General features: G+C 31.1%; 3 protein-coding genes and 1 pseudogene across 3 annotated transcripts; 2 read left to right on the top strand and 2 right to left on the bottom strand.

The window, feature by feature from the left end:
- The first annotated feature begins 1151 nt into the window (after positions 1-1151).
- Positions 1152-1269, top strand: LOC144836367 (5S ribosomal RNA; annotated as a pseudogene).
- Positions 1270-1674: 405 nt separating this feature from the next.
- On the bottom strand, positions 1675-20515 carry LOC144834453 (transmembrane ascorbate-dependent reductase CYB561-like). The gene is made up of 4 exons (XM_078689255.1): positions 20148-20515; positions 17533-17747; positions 2692-2849; positions 1675-2171 (listed from the first exon to the last, which is right to left on the bottom strand). Exons 1-4 carry the CDS (start codon positions 20335-20337, stop codon positions 2003-2005), a joined length of 732 nt encoding a protein of 243 aa, XP_078545381.1. The 5' UTR covers positions 20338-20515; the 3' UTR covers positions 1675-2002.
- LOC144858694 (DNA oxidative demethylase ALKBH2-like) lies at positions 4587-6026 on the top strand. Its single transcript, XM_078714789.1, has 3 exons — positions 4587-4952; positions 5218-5360; positions 5693-6026. The coding sequence occupies exons 1-3, from the start codon at positions 4587-4589 to the stop codon at positions 5988-5990; spliced, it is 807 nt and encodes a 268-aa protein (XP_078570915.1). The 3' UTR covers positions 5991-6026.
- On the bottom strand, positions 15146-16585 carry LOC144858693 (DNA oxidative demethylase ALKBH2-like). Its single transcript, XM_078714788.1, has 3 exons — positions 16220-16585; positions 15812-15954; positions 15146-15479 (listed from the first exon to the last, which is right to left on the bottom strand). The coding sequence occupies exons 1-3, from the start codon at positions 16583-16585 to the stop codon at positions 15182-15184; spliced, it is 807 nt and encodes a 268-aa protein (XP_078570914.1). The 3' UTR covers positions 15146-15181.
- Positions 20516-20720: the final 205 nt, after the last annotated feature.

The following is a 20720-nucleotide window of genomic DNA, read 5'->3' as shown; positions in this document are numbered from 1 at the left end:
ATCAGACTTAGTTTATAAGCACGATAATTATAAAATAGTTTATCCATCCTGTAATTGGCTAGTTTGTGCTCACTGTTGGATGCGTATGAAAAAAAAAGTATAGCTGCCTCATTCAAATAGAATGGAAGCTTGTAAAATACCTTAATAAATTAATTTGAATTTATTTCTTCCAGTGTTAAAAAGAAAAGACGTCTCATTGGTAAGTACTGTAAAATATCTTAAATGATTTTATAACCATAAATGTTAATACATTTCTGCCAAATACAAGAATTGTTCTCACTATTTGCTTGATCATGTTGCTTACTAAACTTACTAAACTAGTTTGACAAAAAAGGTGTGATGTGCCCAAATATGGTAGTGATATGACATCATCATGTCCATATATGTGGGCACATCACATTTTTTGTCACATAAAGTTTGATAGTGTAGACAGAGCTTTACAAATGTTGCACATTTTTATTTTAACACACAGTGTAAACATGTGTTGGCTGTTCAGTTAAGCTGCGCAATGGGTGTGTGCAGGGAACTGAATGTGTCAGATGAAGAAATGACGCAATTGTTGCTCTCAAACTTGTCAACAAGTTGAGAAACATAGAATTTGTTTATGAAACAATGTTTGTTGATTAAGGGAGAACACAAACTGTTGCGCATACACTCAACAAGTTGAGAAACATGGAATTTGTGTTGGTGCATATGAACATACAGTTTCTGAAACAATGTTGAAATACAGTATATGGAATAATGTGTTTTTAACTATGAAAATACTGTAGTGTTTTTGAAAACGTGTTCGTTGATTAATTAAGAGAGGACACAAATTGTTGCGCATAAACATAACAAGTTAAACAAGTTGAGAAACATGGAATTTGTGTTGTTGCATATGAACATACAGTTTCTGATTGTTGTTTCTGTTTGTTGATTAAGGGAGAACACAAACTGTCACGCATAAATGCAACACGCTAAGAAAGTTGAGATAGAGTACAAAGAATTTGTGTTTTTGCCTATGAAAAATAGTATTTCTGAAAATGTGTTTGTTGATTACGCGAGGACACAAAATGTTAAGAAGATGTTGCTCAACAGTTCCATCAGGATATTTTTTAAGGTTGAATTTGAGGAAACGCACAAAAAAAAACATAATTCCAACTTTCTTCGTATAATACGGCTTTACCACGTTGAAACACCGGTTCTCGCCAGATCATCGAAGTTAAGCAACGTTGGGCCTGGTCAGAGCTTGGATGGGAGACCATCTGGGAATATCGGGTGCTGTATATGTATGGAGCTGGGGTCCTGTTAGGCATTTGAAATCAGCACTGCTGACTCTTATGGCAGCCCCTGCATCTAGTATCTGCCTCAGACGTACTGGCTTATGCCTTTCCTCTGGTCAAGGTGGGCACTGGACGAGAGAAACCCTTGATCAATGTTAGGACCAATCAAGGTGCTTTAAACAGTCCTGGCTTTGTTTGTATCAAACCTGTTAGTGGCAGTAATTATCGCTGTTGGTTTCGATTGAATAAAATAAAAAAAAATAAAAAAAAATACAAGTATTAGGTCGATAACTTTATACAAAATTAACAGAACAAAAAGAAACAAACAATTTACCAATACAACAAAATCTTTATTTTTTGTAGTAAAACAGATTTTTATTTTATTGGTTTCAACACATGTTGGAATAGTACACTTTTAGAAAATTATTTAAATTACAAATATTCTAAAATAAGCTATATTATGATATAAATGTGGCGTATCTGTCTATATTAAAATAAATGCTTATATAAATAGTTTAAACATTCGGTCATGTATTCAAAAGCTTTGATTGTCAGTTTCATGAGACCTTTCCACAAATCTCTAGATTCTGTTTTCTTTTTTACGAGAGCGCCACCACTAGAATGTCAGATTACAGCTTAAGTACATGTATGAGGCGCCATGTGTGCCAAAATGTTTTACGAATACTTAAGCCGAATCGACGTCTAGCAACTAGACTATGTAGCATGGCGTTACGATGTCTTTATTTGGCGTGTAAGTCAATTTGAATGGAATCTTCTTTGTGAGATAGTTTTGGTGGCTTGTAGTCCTCCTTCAGTAAAATGAACAGGATACACACACAGAACAACAAGACACAAAAACCAAACATGTTGGCAACAATTAATCCTGCTGGGAATGTATCCGGCTTTACTCTAAAAAGAAAAGAAAAAGAAATTGGTATTGACATACCTATACAAACTTATCGATTTTACAGACTCATACACTTGCTCTAATACGCCGTGCACGACACGCCGTGCACGACACGCCGTGCACGACACGCCGTGCACGACACGCCGTGCACGACACGCCGTGCACGACACGCCGTGCACGACACGCCGTGCACGACACGCCGTGCACGACACGCCGTGCACGACACGCCGTGCACGACACGCCGTGCACGACACGCCGTGCACGACACGCCGTGCACGACACGCCGTGCACGACAAATTAATTAAGCCCAATTGCCGTCTAGAACCTCGACTGTAGCTCATATTACACCATACAGCCTTGTATGGTACATGTCATGGTCCTTCCTAAATTTATCATTACTGCATCGTTTCTTTTGGGTCTTTTTTTGCACGAGTCTGTTCAGTCAATTCTTCACCTGTATTTTATTCCTCTTTTCCCTTGTTATTTACAAAAAGTAGGCATATGTTTATGTGTTTGACTTACATGTCATAAATGACAACCTCTGCAAGACCCATCAACACCGTAGCCATCATCATCATAAACAAGAACTTTCCACAAAATACGTGTAGTGTTAGCACCGATGATTTTAACGAATCTGAACCAAACTTGGGGAACAGGAAGAAAAGGAATCCCCCAAGCAACTGAAAAAAAGAAAAGGTTATAAGCGAATAAAAGTTATATTGGCTGGAAGAAAATAATACTGTATAACCATAAAAGACATGTATTTGCGAGACATACGTAAAATAAAATATTGACGAACGAATCCATCCATAAGGTCGTTTAATATTGGAATGAATTTTTTGTTTAGGGGTTGGTATTTGAGAAGTTCTTTTACTTCTTTTTCCGATCCCAGAAACAGTTCTTATTTATTGTTACCATTTAAGTTATTGTAAATGTCTGCTTCTTTTTATTTCTTGAACTGTTTCTAAATAAATGTTGAATGAATTAAATTCGTGCGGTCATCTATTCGCTCTCGTCGTTAAGCTTGGTTCCCCCTAGAACGTAACGCAAGGACGTAAACGCAACGTAAGCGTGTTGACAAGTAACAGTTCGAATAATCCATCGCTTGTGATTAGTCAATTCACTTACGTTGCGTTACGTCCTTGTGTTTCGTCTCTAGTGGGAATCAAGCATTAGGGAATACGATAGGGCCTATGCGCAGTGATCTGTTGTGTGTCATGTCACAGGAATCCGTTCGGTCTTCAAGCAAACAAACCCAACCTCCACTCTCCATTACATTGTGATAACCAGAGTTCAAGTGTGGATTCCTTACAATTGAATTCATTGACTTCTGGTGGAAAAGGAGGGATTCGGAATGTATTTACACAATTAAACGCATTCCTTTTAATCCATCTACTTACCGGTGGTACGCAACCGGTTAACAATTATGCGAGCACTAAGTATCCATGCTTATTGTGATCTACTCTTATCAAGATTAAAGCACAGTTATTCTCTAATTCCATTTACTTAAATACTTGCATACAAACCAAACAGGACAGTCACATCAATACTGTAGTATGGGGGTTGTTCAGTTATGCATCCCGGGACCATTTTAAAAGTAAAATCAACTCCATTTACGTGTCTGACATAGGGCAACTGTACGGGCTAGCTTGTATTGGTGGTAGCCGCCCTGTTATTGCAGAACCGGAACATCAACTTCAAGCAAAATACGTGCCTGGCATAGGCCAACTGACCCAATTATACGTATTGAGAACACGGCAGTTATTCCATCAACTTACTTGTATGACAAAAAGGGAGTAGAAAGAAAGGTACTTCAGCCCAGCCCAAAATGAATTTTCCTGATTACATAATATCCGCCAGGTGTTTTTATAACAATGGTTAACAATGGGTATAGTATAAGACATTAGTCATAGCGTCAGTAAAGATGCACCTGGTTAATTAAAACTGGTTAATTGAGGTTTTTAATTGATGTATGCCGACATAATCCAAAGACATAAGTTATTTGATCCGGATATTATAACAATGACTAAAACAAAAAAGATAAGAATGAATGAAATAATAAGTATGTCTTGATTGAACTTTACCGACAGGTAATTAACCATCTTCCGGATTTGTTAACAAAGGGGAGAAACACAGGGTGTATTATATAAGTTAAAGTGGCGGTAATTTTAAAAGATTTAAACAAAAGGTGTTTTAATATAATTTACAGTGGCGGGTTTTTTAAAGTTAGGCCAAGGTGTCGCGGTATAGCCCGGTAAGGGTGTTCGAGGAAGTGATGTCATTTAATCCTAATTCAGTAAAATTAATAAAACAAAAACAAAAAATTAAGTAGGGATGCTACTTACTATAAACTTAGTGTATATATACTGGAGTAAAACATCATTTTAATAATCAACCTGTACGAGTGATCTACCAGAATGAATGCCTATAAACCAACAGTTGGTTTCACTCATTCCAAAAGAAAATCCACAGAATGCAACGTACCTTCTGAAAAGGTAAAGGATGACTACACAAAGGAACCAACAGAGGCACGTAAAAGTAATGAAATAGATTTCACTCGGAAGCTAATCAAATCAGATAAGCAGCAGATGATTTCCCCATATTTTAAGTTTCCAGTGCACAAAATATCGAGAGAAAATTTAGATTGTGATTACATTCAACTTCTTGATAAAAGCTCAGCTGATACTTTGTATAAACAATGTGAGGAAGAGATTGAATATTTTACAGGTGATCTTGCAAAGGTGAAAGTGTTTGGTAGATGGTTTAATATACCTAGAAAACAGGTTAGTTTCTCTTTATTTTTTCTTCATGGTTTCATGACGTTAATGTAGGCTACATACTATTACGTTTAAAAAGATGCATTTTTACATTTTAATTACCGGCCTACCGCACTGTTTTCGTTTTATGCAACAGAATAACAGTTAACCAAGCCTACAGCACTGTTTTCGTTTTATGCAACAGAATATTAACAGTTAACCAGAATCCAACTGATTATAATTGTATATACATAAGAGAAACATTTTTAATAGTATGTTTCAACTCTGACAGGTTTCTTATGGTGATACGGGTTTAACATACACATATTCAGGCAATATAGTGCCAGCCTTGCCATGGCCACCGTTCCTGAAAGATCTTCGAGATTATTTGAAAGAAGTCACAGGGTTCTACTTCAATTTTGTTTTGGTTAACAGGTACATATTTATTATATATCTATATATGTTTATATTTGTTTTAATTAAATAATGCAAAGCTTCCTTATGGTTACATTGTTTATACATTTTGTACATTTGATTTATTCTCAATTTTACTCTCAAGATTGTATAATTGAACAATATCAGTAATCAGTCTTTTCGTCAACTATTAGAATCTCTCTCACTTTTTTTTTTATCTGCACAAAACTGTGTTTAATTATGTTGTATGGTTTATTGTTTTTATACTAAAAAGTTAAGTGCAAAAAGGATATTTATTTTCTAGCTTATATTACAGTACAATTTTTTTATTTTAATTTATGTTTCTTTACTAGATATGCAGACGGTAATGATTCTATTGGTGAACATAAAGACGATGAGAAAGATATCAACAAATTTAGTTCAATTGCGTCCATTTCATTAGGTCAAACACGATTGTTTAGATTTCGCCATGGTGCTACACGTGGAATGAGACACAAAAGAAGTATTGAACCAGTAAATGTTGATCTTAAACACGGTAGCTTACTATTGATGAATTATCCAACTAACGAGTATTGGTACCATTCGCTGCCTAAAAAACCATCCATCAAACTACCAAGAATAAATCTGACATTTAGAGATATTAAAAGATGAGAAAAGGTCAGGATTACTTTAGAACGCAAATCTTATTAGCAACATTTCATGAACAATTGTTCTAAATGTAATAGTTACTTGTATTTGTGTTTTATCAAAATGTAATGGTTACCTAGCATACATTATTATTGGCGGCTGTCAAAAAACTATTTTTAACAATTCATTTCTTGTATCTTCCTTTTTTATTTATTGTAAAAAATTTTGAAATAATTAGTAGCATGGTACAAGGAATCGGCCCGGGAAAAAATAACAACAACTAATTTAATTCTTCTTTTTCTGTTGAATTATTATTATTATGTTTGTGATGTGTATTGCAATAGATTTGTTTAATGAAATAAGTTAATTATGTTTTGTGGGCGCTAAACTACTTTCATTTACGTTGTATAAATGTTGATGCGTTTGCTAAAGCCATAAAGTTGATTACAAATGATTCAGAACTTTTTAATAAGATTCTTTACCAATTGTAATTTGTACAAATTTAAAATAATATCTTAACACCTTTTTTAATTAATGTTACATTATATTTTTATATTTCTTATTTCTTTTCGGTAAATTTATTATTATTATGGTTGTAAATTATATTGAAATAGAATATGTGTTAAAATAAAGGTTTTGTTTTTTCTTTTAAAAGCAACAACAACGAAAATGAATTTGATCTTTGCGTGTTATTTAAATATTTTTTTTTTTTTTTTTTTAATTTTCATTTGGGTGAATGAGGGTAATGAGTATGGATGAGTACTTAAGAAAAGTATATTATTACAATCCTTAGTATCCTGATAGTTTTGGTGGTGTGGACCGACTTTTATCAAAATGTAAAATACGATTTAAATATTACCAAGAGACAAGTTCATGACTGACTGAGCAAGCAAGATACATATACATTACACAAATCCATTCAACGTAAATTCAAACGAAACTGGGTACTTGTAAGTGTTATTGATGAACAATGGGGAATGGAATTGGAAAAATATCGTGTATAAAATTTGATTCAGACAAACTGTTTGACTTTAAATTTCCAAAAATCAAAGGAAGTCAATTTTGAAATAGTTGGTAGCATGGTACAAGGAATCGGACTGGAAAAAATAACAACAACTAATCCTAACAAAATAATCCGTAAACCAAAATCTCACTCTCTACCATTCAAAAACAACATTTTTGATGTAGCGATTTTTTCAAGCGGTATTGTCATGAACGTATTGAAAAGAAAATAGTTTTATTGTCAATGATTTGTCAAGTGTTTTATTTTAATTTCAATTACTGTTGTATTGTATTTAGTTTTACCCGTTCATGTTGGCATGATCAATATTTGCTCAAACTCCATTTTATCGTTATGTTTGTAGTTTTTTTAGAGCTTCCCGATCATCGTAATAATGATATAACTAGAATTCGTAACCGTGTGTTAGATTCCACGCGTATTATATACATATTGTCTTACTTTAATTCCTTCTCTCGTTATTCACCCGATGTAGTTTGTTCAAACAATTGTACCTGAGCCTGAAAGGTTAGTTGTTATGGTACAAGGAATCGGCCCGGAAAATAATTTGTTTTTCTTTTCTGTTAAATTATTATTATGTTTGTGAATTGTGTATTGCAATAGATTTGTTTAATGAAATTAAATTAATTAGGCCTATGTTTTGACTTAATTTACTGTCAGTGTAAATTTGTAAAAGTAGTTTTCCTACTTTAATTCACGGTAAATTTATTTATCGACTTAATTTAATTTGTTTTCTTTTTCTGTTGTTGTTAAATGTAATTGCAAACACACATAATAAATGATTGTGATTATAAATATTCTGTTTACTTCTTTTAATTTTAAACAGTACAATAGATCTGTAATGTAAAGTTATATTTTATATATAATAAGTAATATTACAAAAATAAACATACAAAATGTATAAAGCATAGATTAATTAAATTTAAATACAATTTCTTTATTTCAAAATGAATTTCATTTTCTACGTGTTTTCAATTTTAAATCTTTTAAGAAAGACACAATAGGTACTGCTAAAAAAAAATAAAACGCACACAAAAGAAAACAAATTTGAGACGCACGATATGTAACGACGGTTTCAATAAAAAAGGCATATTATAAATGTATTTTTACCAAATTTATAAAGTAAAGTGTTATTATTGAGAAATATACATTTTAGATAAATGATAACACATCTAAAATTAATTAGAGAGATCAATACAATATGGTGTTCATAATAATGTTTTGATGACTAGAGGAAACATCTGAAGACATTCAACAAAAAACAAGCGTTAACACCATACCAGTCACTAAGAATGCTACTACTCTGAAAAAAACATCTCCCTTCAAGCACAGAAACAAATTCTGAACGAAAATAAAAAATAAAAAAATAATTAGTAAACGAAACACGCGCATTATAAATAAAATGAATAATTTAAGAATATTTGTTAAAATACCCACGAGCAAAACAAAAAAAAAAGAAACATACTAACCGATTTATCGTCATTACGAAGTTCAAATAACGAAAACTTTTCCTTGAAAAATCCACAAGAGACACGTTTTACATTTTCTAACTGCATTTCAGTGTCACATTGTTTCGCAACACATGTACATAAAACGAGTCCTGTCACAAGTCTGCCGACATTTATTTTTCTATCGCTCATCATTTGTTCTAATACATAATACAGCGCTTCCGAAGAAATATCTTTACACAATTCTAACACATTAAAATTGTTTTCCAACTCTTTACAAGCACGAATAGTACTCTGGAGGATGGGTGAATCCAAAACAACTAACCCCGTCAATTTATATTCAATGTATGCTAAAACCACTTCCTCTAAATCAACCATAACGCTCGACAAACAATTGATAATGGATGTAATGGTCAAGAAAGTTACAACTTAAAACATTTATTTTTGTTTTTTAAAAAGAAGTTGTAACATAGAAACTAATTTTGTCAGGAAATGTATTTTTATCATTTATGTGGTTTATTTGTGTTTAGAAAGTTACAACATTAACATTTAATTTGGTCAAAAATGTGAATATACGGAGCCGATTGTAATTTTTAATCCTTAGTATAGTGAGAGATTTTATAAACAAAAAAAGAGCGAACGGAAATTAATGATTGCAGATTAGACATATAGAAATGGATTGAAATTGGAAATCCACATGATCAAAGAAAAGAACCCCATTGTTTCGACAGAAGCTAATGACATTTACAAAGGATGACACAGTTTGAATAGAGTAATTACCGTATAACATAATTAAATTTTACACCACCAATACTACCGGGGTGTTTAGGATCGTAATATACTTTTCTTAAGTACTCATCCATACTCATTACCCTCAATCACCCAAATGAAAACTTAAAAAATAAATCAAATACTTAAATAACACGCAAAAATCAAATTTCATTTTCGTTGTTGCTTTTAAAAGAAAAAACACAACCTTTATTTTAACACACATTCTATTTCAATATATTTTACAACCATAATAATAATAAACTTTACCGAAAAGAAATAAGAATTATAAAAATATATAACATTAATTAAAAAAAAAAAAAGTGTTAAGATAATATTTAAATTTGTACAAATTACAATTGGTTAAGAATCTTATTAAAAAGTTCTGAATCATTTGTAATCAACTTTATGGCTTTAGCAAACGCATCAACATTGATACAACGTAATTGAAAGTAGTTTAGCGCCCATTATTTATACTTTTTGTATGGAAATAATTATACTAATATTAAATATCATTATTTGTTTATAAATTTAATTGTGATTATAGATTTATTCTTTATAAGTATGTCGATTAATTTCAGAATCAAAAACTTGTTACATAAGAAAAAAAAAAAAAATGGTCATGAAATTCGTTAAATAAAAAATAATTTATCAAGAATCTTTTTACATAAATTTTATTTTATCATTAAATTTGTTACATAAAAATAATTTGTCAAGAATCTTTTTGCATAAAATTTATTTTGTCATTAAGTTTGTTACATAAAAAAAAAAAAAATTGTTTCATGAATCTTGTTACATTTTTTAAATTTTTGTTTTCAACTACTTATATGAAAATTCAAGTTAAGAACGCAGTATAATGACAATGACTGGGCGTTTAGTAACACCTTTCACCGCGGTGATTAGCGGACAGACTTCCTCCGGTAACTCGGTATTTGTTAACAATCTTTTAGAAAATAATTACTTTAAAAAAATAAAACAAGTCGTTTGATGATATGACAAAGTGTTATGACGAATATCAAACTTACTTTGAGAAGTAAATACTGTTTGTGTTTACATGCGTGTCATAGTAGAGTCCGCAGAGACCTACAGATTTAAATTTAGAAATTCAAACAGAGTTAAAGATATGTCCATCAGGGAATGGCTGAATGAGCTCTCCCATTATTTAAAATGTTGGATGAAATGTGCTAATGTAAAAGAAGATCATGCTGCAGGCATTTTATCAAGTTATAAATAATGAATTTTAACATTTGTTTTTTACTCATCACTGCATATTCAAATTAGTGTGTATGCAACCATAGTAAATTTAATAAGTTCTTGCGCTGTGCGCTTACGTCCTAGTGAAGCTTAAATACAGCCCAATTCACAGGCCTATATATGCCTATCAAACGTATTTTAAAACTAGGCCTGTGAATTGGGCTGTATTTAAGCTTCACTAGGACGTAAGCGCACAGCGCAAGAACTTATTAAATTTACTATGGTTGCATACACACTAATTTGAATATGCAGTGATGAGTAAAAAACAAATGTTAAAATTCATTATTTATAACTTGATAAAATGCCTGCAGCATGATCTTCTTTTACATTAGCACATTTCATCCAACATTTTAAATAATGGGAGAGCTCATTCAGCCATTCCCTGATGGACATATCTTTAACTCTGTTTGAATTTCTAAATTTAAATCTGTAGGTCTCTGCGGACTCTACTATGACACGCATGTAAACACAAACAGTATTTACTTCTCAAAGTAAGTTTGATATTCGTCATAACACTTTGTCATATCATCAAACGACTTGTTTTATTTTTTTAAAGTAATTATTTTCTAAAAGATTGTTAACAAATACCGAGTTACCGGAGGAAGTCTGTCCGCTAATCACCGCGGTGAAAGGTGTTACTAAACGCCCAGTCATTGTCATTATACTGCGTTCTTAACTTGAATTTTCATATAAGTAGTTGAAAACAAAAATTTAAAAAATGTAACAAGATTCATGAAACAATTTTTTTTTTTTTTATGTAACAAACTTAATGACAAAATAAATTTTATGCAAAAAGATTCTTGACAAATTATTTTTATGTAACAAATTTAATGATAAAATAAAATTTATGTAAAAAGATTCTTGATAAATTATTTTTTATTTAACGAATTTCATGACCATTTTTTTTTTTTTTTCTTATGTAACAAGTTTTTGATTCTGAAATTAATCGACATACTTATAAAGAATAAATCTATAATCACAATTAAATTTATAAACAAATAATGATATTTAATATTAGTATAATTATTTCCATACAAAAAGTATAAATAATGGGCGCTAAACTACTTTCAATTACGTTGTATCAATGTTGATGCGTTTGCTAAAGCCATAAAGTTGATTACAAATGATTCAGAACTTTTTAATAAGATTCTTAACCAATTGTAATTTGTACAAATTTAAATATTATCTTAACACTTTTTTTTTTTTTAATTAATGTTATATATTTTTATAATTCTTATTTCTTTTCGGTAAAGTTTATTATTATTATGGTTGTAAAATATATTGAAATAGAATGTGTGTTAAAATAAAGGTTGTGTTTTTTCTTTTAAAAGCAACAACGAAAATGAAATTTGATTTTTGCGTGTTATTTAAGTATTTGATTTATTTTTTAAGTTTTCATTTGGGTGATTGAGGGTAATGAGTATGGATGAGTACTTAAGAAAAGTATATTACGATCCTAAACACCCCGGTAGTATTGGTGGTGTAAAATTTAATTATGTTATACGGTAATTACTCTATTCAAACTGTGTCATCCTTTGTAAATGTCATTAGCTTCTGTCGAAACAATGGGGTTCTTTTCTTTGATCATGTGGATTTCCAATTTCAATCCATTTCTATATGTCTAATCTGCAATCATTAATTTCCGTTCGCTCTTTTTTTGTTTATAAAATCTCTCACTATACTAAGGATTAAAAATTACAATCGGCTCCGTATATTCACATTTTTGACCAAATTAAATGTTAATGTTGTAACTTTCTAAACACAAATAAACCACATAAATGATAAAAATACATTTCCTGACAAAATTAGTTTCTATGTTACAACTTCTTTTTAAAAAACAAAAATAAATGTTTTAAGTTGTAACTTTCTTGACCATTACATCCATTATCAATTGTTTGTCGAGCGTTATGGTTGATTTAGAGGAAGTGGTTTTAGCATACATTGAATATAAATTGACGGGGTTAGTTGTTTTGGATTCACCCATCCTCCAGAGTACTATTCGTGCTTGTAAAGAGTTGGAAAACAATTTTAATGTGTTAGAATTGTGTAAAGATATTTCTTCGGAAGCGCTGTATTATGTATTAGAACAAATGATGAGCGATAGAAAAATAAATGTCGGCAGACTTGTGACAGGACTCGTTTTATGTACATGTGTTGCGAAACAATGTGACACTGAAATGCAGTTAGAAAATGTAAAACGTGTCTCTTGTGGATTTTTCAAGGAAAAGTTTTCGTTATTTGAACTTCGTAATGACGATAAATCGGTTAGTATGTTTCTTTTTTTTTTGTTTTGCTCGTGGGTATTTTAACAAATATTCTTAAATTATTCATTTTATTTATAATGCGCGTGTTTCGTTTACTAATTATTTTTTTATTTTTTATTTTCGTTCAGAATTTGTTTCTGTGCTTGAAGGGAGATGTTTTTTTCAGAGTAGTAGCATTCTTAGTGACTGGTATGGTGTTAACGCTTGTTTTTTGTTGAATGTCTTCAGATGTTTCCTCTAGTCATCAAAACATTATTATGAACACCATATTGTATTGATCTCTCTAATTAATTTTAGATGTGTTATCATTTATCTAAAATGTATATTTCTCAATAATAACACTTTACTTTATAAATTTGGTAAAAATACATTTATAATATGCCTTTTTTATTGAAACCGTCGTTACATATCGTGCGTCTCAAATTTGTTTTCTTTTGTGTGCGTTTTATTTTTTTTTAGCAGTACCTATTGTGTCTTTCTTAAAAGATTTAAAATTGAAAACACGTAGAAAATGAAATTCATTTTGAAATAAAGAAATTGTATTTAAATTTAATTAATCTATGCTTTATACATTTTGTATGTTTATTTTTGTAATATTACTTATTATATATAAAATATAACTTTACATTACAGATCTATTGTACTGTTTAAAATTAAAAGAAGTAAACAGAATATTTATAATCACAATCATTTATTATGTGTGTTTGCAATTACATTTAACAACAACAGAAAAAGAAAACAAATTAAATTAAGTCGATAAATAAATTTACCGTGAATTAAAGTAGGAAAACTACTTTTACAAATTTACACTGACAGTAAATTAAGTCAAAACATAGGCCTAATTAATTTAATTTCATTAAACAAATCTATTGCAATACACAATTCACAAACATAATAATAATTTAACAGAAAAGAAAAACAAATTATTTTCCGGGCCGATTCCTTGTACCATAACAACTAACCTTTCAGGCTCAGGTACAATTGTTTGAACAAACTACATCGGGTGAATAACGAGAGAAGGAATTAAAGTAAGACAATATGTATATAATACGCGTGGAATCTAACACACGGTTACGAATTCTAGTTATATCATTATTACGATGATCGGGAAGCTCTAAAAAAACTACAAACATAACGATAAAATGGAGTTTGAGCAAATATTGATCATGCCAACATGAACGGGTAAAACTAAATACAATACAACAGTAATTGAAATTAAAATAAAACACTTGACAAATCATTGACAATAAAACTATTTTCTTTTCAATACGTTCATGACAATACCGCTTGAAAAAATCGCTACATCAAAAATGTTGTTTTTGAATGGTAGAGAGTGAGATTTTGGTTTACGGATTATTTTGTTAGGATTAGTTGTTGTTATTTTTTCCAGTCCGATTCCTTGTACCATGCTACCAACTATTTCAAAATTGACTTCCTTTGATTTTTGGAAATTTAAAGTCAAACAGTTTGTCTGAATCAAATTTTATACACGATATTTTTCCAATTCCATTCCCCATTGTTCATCAATAACACTTACAAGTACCCAGTTTCGTTTGAATTTACGTTGAATGGATTTGTGTAATGTATATGTATCTTGCTTGCTCAGTCAGTCATGAACTTGTCTCTTGGTAATATTTAAATCGTATTTTACATTTTGATAAAAGTCGGTCCACACCACCAAAACTATCAGGATACTAAGGATTGTAATAATATACTTTTCTTAAGTACTCATCCATACTCATTACCCTCATTCACCCAAATGAAAATTAAAAAAAAAAAAAAAAAAATATTTAAATAACACGCAAAGATCAAATTCATTTTCGTTGTTGTTGCTTTTAAAAGAAAAAACAAAACCTTTATTTTAACACATATTCTATTTCAATATAATTTACAACCATAATAATAATAAATTTACCGAAAAGAAATAAGAAATATAAAAATATAATGTAACATTAATTAAAAAAGGTGTTAAGATATTATTTTAAATTTGTACAAATTACAATTGGTAAAGAATCTTATTAAAAAGTTCTGAATCATTTGTAATCAACTTTATGGCTTTAGCAAACGCATCAACATTTATACAACGTAAATGAAAGTAGTTTAGCGCCCACAAAACATAATTAACTTATTTCATTAAACAAATCTATTGCAATACACATCACAAACATAATAATAATAATTCAACAGAAAAAGAAGAATTAAATTAGTTGTTGTTATTTTTTCCCGGGCCGATTCCTTGTACCATGCTACTAATTATTTCAAAATTTTTTACAATAAATAAAAAAGGAAGATACAAGAAATGAATTGTTAAAAATAGTTTTTTGACAGCCGCCAATAATAATGTATGCTAGGTAACCATTACATTTTGATAAAACACAAATACAAGTAACTATTACATTTAGAACAATTGTTCATGAAATGTTGCTAATAAGATTTGCGTTCTAAAGTAATCCTGACCTTTTCTCATCTTTTAATATCTCTAAATGTCAGATTTATTCTTGGTAGTTTGATGGATGGTTTTTTAGGCAGCGAATGGTACCAATACTCGTTAGTTGGATAATTCATCAATAGTAAGCTACCGTGTTTAAGATCAACATTTACTGGTTCAATACTTCTTTTGTGTCTCATTCCACGTGTAGCACCATGGCGAAATCTAAACAATCGTGTTTGACCTAATGAAATGGACGCAATTGAACTAAATTTGTTGATATCTTTCTCATCGTCTTTATGTTCACCAATAGAATCATTACCGTCTGCATATCTAGTAAAGAAACATAAATTAAAATAAAAAAATTGTACTGTAATATAAGCTAGAAAATAAATATCCTTTTTGCACTTAACTTTTTAGTATAAAAACAATAAACCATACAACATAATTAAACACAGTTTTGTGCAGATAAAAAAAAAAGTGAGAGAGATTCTAATAGTTGACGAAAAGACTGATTACTGATATTGTTCAATTATACAATCTTGAGAGTAAAATTGAGAATAAATCAAATGTACAAAATGTATAAACAATGTAACCATAAGGAAGCTTTGCATTATTTAATTAAAACAAATATAAACATATATAGATATATAATAAATATGTACCTGTTAACCAAAACAAAATTGAAGTAGAACCCTGTGACTTCTTTCAAATAATCTCGAAGATCTTTCAGGAACGGTGGCCATGGCAAGGCTGGCACTATATTGCCTGAATATGTGTATGTTAAACCCGTATCACCATAAGAAACCTGTCAGAGTTGAAACATACTATTAAAAATGTTTCTCTTATGTATATACAATTATAATCAGTTGGATTCTGGTTAACTGTTAATATTCTGTTGCATAAAACGAAAACAGTGCTGTAGGCTTGGTTAACTGTTATTCTGTTGCATAAAACGAAAACAGTGCGGTAGGCCGGTAATTAAAATGTAAAAATGCATCTTTTTAAACGTAATAGTATGTAGCCTACATTAACGTCATGAAACCATGAAGAAAAAATAAAGAGAAACTAACCTGTTTTCTAGGTATATTAAACCATCTACCAAACACTTTCACCTTTGCAAGATCACCTGTAAAATATTCAATCTCTTCCTCACATTGTTTATACAAAGTATCAGCTGAGCTTTTATCAAGAAGTTGAATGTAATCACAATCTAAATTTTCTCTCGATATTTTGTGCACTGGAAACTTAAAATATGGGGAAATCATCTGCTGCTTATCTGATTTGATTAGCTTCCGAGTGAAATCTATTTCATTACTTTTACGTGCCTCTGTTGGTTCCTTTGTGTAGTCATCCTTTACCTTTTCAGAAGGTACGTTGCATTCTGTGGATTTTCTTTTGGAATGAGTGAAACCAACTGTTGGTTTATAGGCATTCATTCTGGTAGATCACTCGTACAGGTTGATTATTAAAATGATGTTTTACTCCAGTATATATACACTAAGTTTATAGTAAGTAGCATCCCTACTTAATTTTTTGTTTTTGTTTTATTAATTTTACTGAATTAGGATTAAATGACATCACTTCCTCGAACACCCTTACCGGGCTATACCGCGACACCTTGGCCTAACTTTAAAAAACCCGCCACTGTAAATTATATTAAAACACCTTTTGTTTAAATCTTTTAAAATTACCGCCACTTTAACTTATATAATACACCCTGTGTTTCTCCCCTTTGTTAACAAATCCGGAAGATGGTTAATTACCTGTCGGTAAAGTTCAATCAAGACATACTTATTATTTCATTCATTCTTATCTTTTTTGTTTTAGTCATTGTTATAATATCCGGATCAAATAACTTATGTCTTTGGATTATGTCGGCATACATCAATTAAAAACCTCAATTAACCAGTTTTAATTAACCAGGTGCATCTTTACTGACGCTATGACTAATGTCTTATACTATACCCATTGTTAACCATTGTTATAAAAACACCTGGCGGATATTATGTAATCAGGAAAATTCATTTTGGGCTGGGCTGAAGTACCTTTCTTTCTACTAAAGGGCAACTGCGGCGATACCAACCCATTTACTTGTCTGACATAGGGCAACTGACCAAATTATACGTATCGAGAACACAGCAGTTATTCCATCAACTTACTTGTATGACAAAAAGGGCAACTGCGGCGATACCAACCCATTTACTTGTCTGACATAGGGCAACTGACCAAATTATACGTATCGAGAACACGGCAGTTATTCCATCAACTTACTTGTATGACAAAAAGGGCAACTGCGGCGATACCAACCCATTTACTTGTCTGACATAGGGCAACTGACCAAATTATACGTATCGAGAACACAGCAGTTATTCCATCAACTTACTTGTATGACAAAAAGGGCAACTGCGGCGATACCAATCCAACTGTGCGGGCTGTACAGGTTCTGATAGCCTTGTTCGTTATGGTATTTAAACACAGCAACCAGGGCTACAGCAGCTAATATCATGGCCGATGCCTGGATAATGAAATGTATTATCTTCTGTGTAGTTCGGCAAATATGTTTGCCCGTGGCAGCCAGCACTCTAAATGTTATGGCACCTAGGGAAAAAAAAAAATCAAATATACGAATAGATCAATCAATCAATAGTTTATTACATCGATAAATAAATCGATATCAGACAATATATATTATGGAAATCGACCAATCAATAAGCCACTGTTTATCAATAAATTAATCAATAATTTAATCAATCGAGACCATCAATCTGTTTTAATTGAAATTGTGTCGAGTGGTTTACAGAGTTTCAAAAAAACTTGGATTTGTTCCGTAATTTTATTCCTTACCTCTGTCTACACTATCAAACTAGTTTTAGAAAAAAGTTGTGTGCCCAAATATGGTGGCGATATGACATCATTCATGTCCATATATGGGCACATCACATTTTGTTGTCACATAAAGTTTGATAGTGTAGACAGAGCTTTAGTGTTATTGAGATTCGTGGAAACATAGGTTTGTAACGACGAAGCTCTCATTTACGTTTACGTTGAAATCTAGGATATCTGTATAAATTGGTTCCGTTATAATTAATTATTTGACAACTTTAAGTGTAATAAATACAAAAGATAATTGAATTCTCAATCAAATTAACAAAGCCATCAATTACTTGACATGGTCGATAAACATTTATTCATTTTTTCAAGGAGAAAAACAAGGCCGAATTATTGTCTATAATATTAAATTGCCGAGCAATTATTTATCGTTATAATTTGATTGGATGCGTTTGTACCCAGCGCGGCATGAGGGCGTATAGCTCGTTCTAATGTACATAAAGACAATGAGTCTGACATGTTTTTAGTGGTAGATTAATCGTTTTTTAAACACACAAATACAGTTATCTCATTTTGAGGTACCGGTATGGCATGTAATCAAAGTCCGTATTATGTTAAGTCTCATTTTGTAAACAGAATAGAAAGCGCTCAGCGTAACTGCGTCAAAGGTGTTTATAGTGACAAAGACAAAGTTACTTAACACCAGTAAATACACTTAAGTCTCATTTTGTAAACAGAATAGAAGCGCTCGGCGTAACTGTGTAACTGCGTCAAAGGTGTTTAACAAGAACAAAGTTAACTTAACACCAGTAAATACACTTAAGTCTCATTTTGTAAACCCTGTATTATTGCTACGAGTAGACTACACTAAGTAGGGGCTATGTTATATTGAAATTTAAAAAACTTGTTCATATTGTGTGTTCAGATATAAAAACGAAAACGTTATTTACGACAAATTAAAGTTGAACAAGGTCAAATAATCATTTTATTGGTAGAGACATTTATGGGTTTGTACTGTTAACTCGATACAACCCAGGGCGATGGCCCGATCCCTTGTAATGACCTTCATGGCACGGCGATCCTGATACGTGCGCATATCGAGTTTCATTATTACTAGTTTATATAAAAATACTGTACACGTACCGAGTACGTGTTCTAGAAAAGTAAATTGAGTATAGGGCCTATTATGAAGTGGCCAAAAAATAGAAGAAAAGTAAGAATAATTTCCATCCCACACGCAATCAATTGATGGTTTATCCTTTATTCTTCATCGTTGTAGGAGATAGTTAATTTTGAAATACACCACTTATACCGGTGGTGGTCTAGGATGGTTGCAGTGAAAAATAATTAAAAATGGTATAACAAGTTATAATTAATAATGAGAACATGCTTTGAAGTTTAGTTTAAGTTTAAGTTTAGTTTAAAGCTCAGGTACAGGCATGAATTTTAAATATAATATTTGGTTAATTGTACATAAATCAAATATTTGTAACAGAAATCAAGACGAAAAAACTTGAATTTCCCTTCCCTTTTGCAAAATTCTGCCATAAAAACCAGGAAGACTTTTTTTCAGTAGTTAGGTAGTTTAACCTAATGTAATAACATGTCTGGTGACTCCCTAGAAGGTGAAAAAAGATGGTGGATATACGGTGGATAATTTTTGCTATAGCATGAAAATAAAAATCTGAAGTTGAATAAAAATACCAGAATTGTAAAATTCAAGTTAATACCTATATTTAGTCATCTGATAAACATTTTTTACCACACCGTTTATTTTTCATAGCTTTTTAAAATGCCTCTCTATTTACAAAATTTGTGTACAAAAGAATAGAGATTTTACTGTGTAATTTGAACTATCAGTGCTTATTTTCAACAAGCTCGTGTAACACAAATAAAATTCAAAAAATTATGAAACATAGGGGAAACTATAGATCGATAATTATTGGAATGTATGATCAATAGAAATTTTTTGCCCGCACCTGGCCTTTAAGTTGTTTTAAAAGTATGTTTATATGTGTCGTAGGGCCCCTCGGAAGAGCAGTTTTATTTTATTACTGAGAGGGCTACTCTACTGAAAGAAAACGAAATAAAATATATAATACTTTAGAAAACTCAAAATCTATACTGAAATCTACTGAAAAAACCAAATCATATATATACTGTACTTACCATTTCCAAAAAGAAAGATAAAACCAAGTGACATAAGTGTCGGATGGTAGTTAAACGTATGAAGACTACCGTCCCACCCATATCCAGGGTCTTTAACATGCTTGCCTCCCAGTAACCCAACGAGGATCAAAGCCGTCAACCCGGCCACTTCAGCTACGCTTACCAACACCCAAAATCCAGTTGTTGACATATTGATGGCCTGATGATATCTAAAAGGTCTTTCACGATTTTAAACGGTTATATTTGTTGTCAAACAGCGTTAATAATTCTGATTGGTTAAACACACACTGTTCACTTAAATTTAAGGTCAGTTGACGTATTTAGTATCAGCACGATTGTAAATATTGCGGAGAAGCAGGTTTAAAGTGCGCATATAATCCCATAGATTGTCCTTAATTTTAATAATGAAAACTTTTTTTATTTTTCTAACAAAGCAAAATTTAGGTCACGATTGAATCTGAAATTTCCGGGATTAAAAATAACAATGCAATACAAAAAAAATATCCGCAATAACAAACCAATTTACAGATGTCATAGACGAGCTTTGATCTGTCACTCTACTTTGTGTTTTAT

The sequence above is a fragment of the Antedon bifida genome, chromosome 2 (assembly GCF_963402885.1).
Source record: "Antedon bifida chromosome 2, ecAntBifi1.1, whole genome shotgun sequence".
Classification (NCBI taxonomy): Eukaryota; Metazoa; Echinodermata; class Crinoidea; order Comatulida; family Antedonidae; genus Antedon; species Antedon bifida.
The sequence above is the reverse complement of the archived record's forward strand: the minus strand, read 5'-3'. Positions and strand labels throughout refer to the sequence as shown.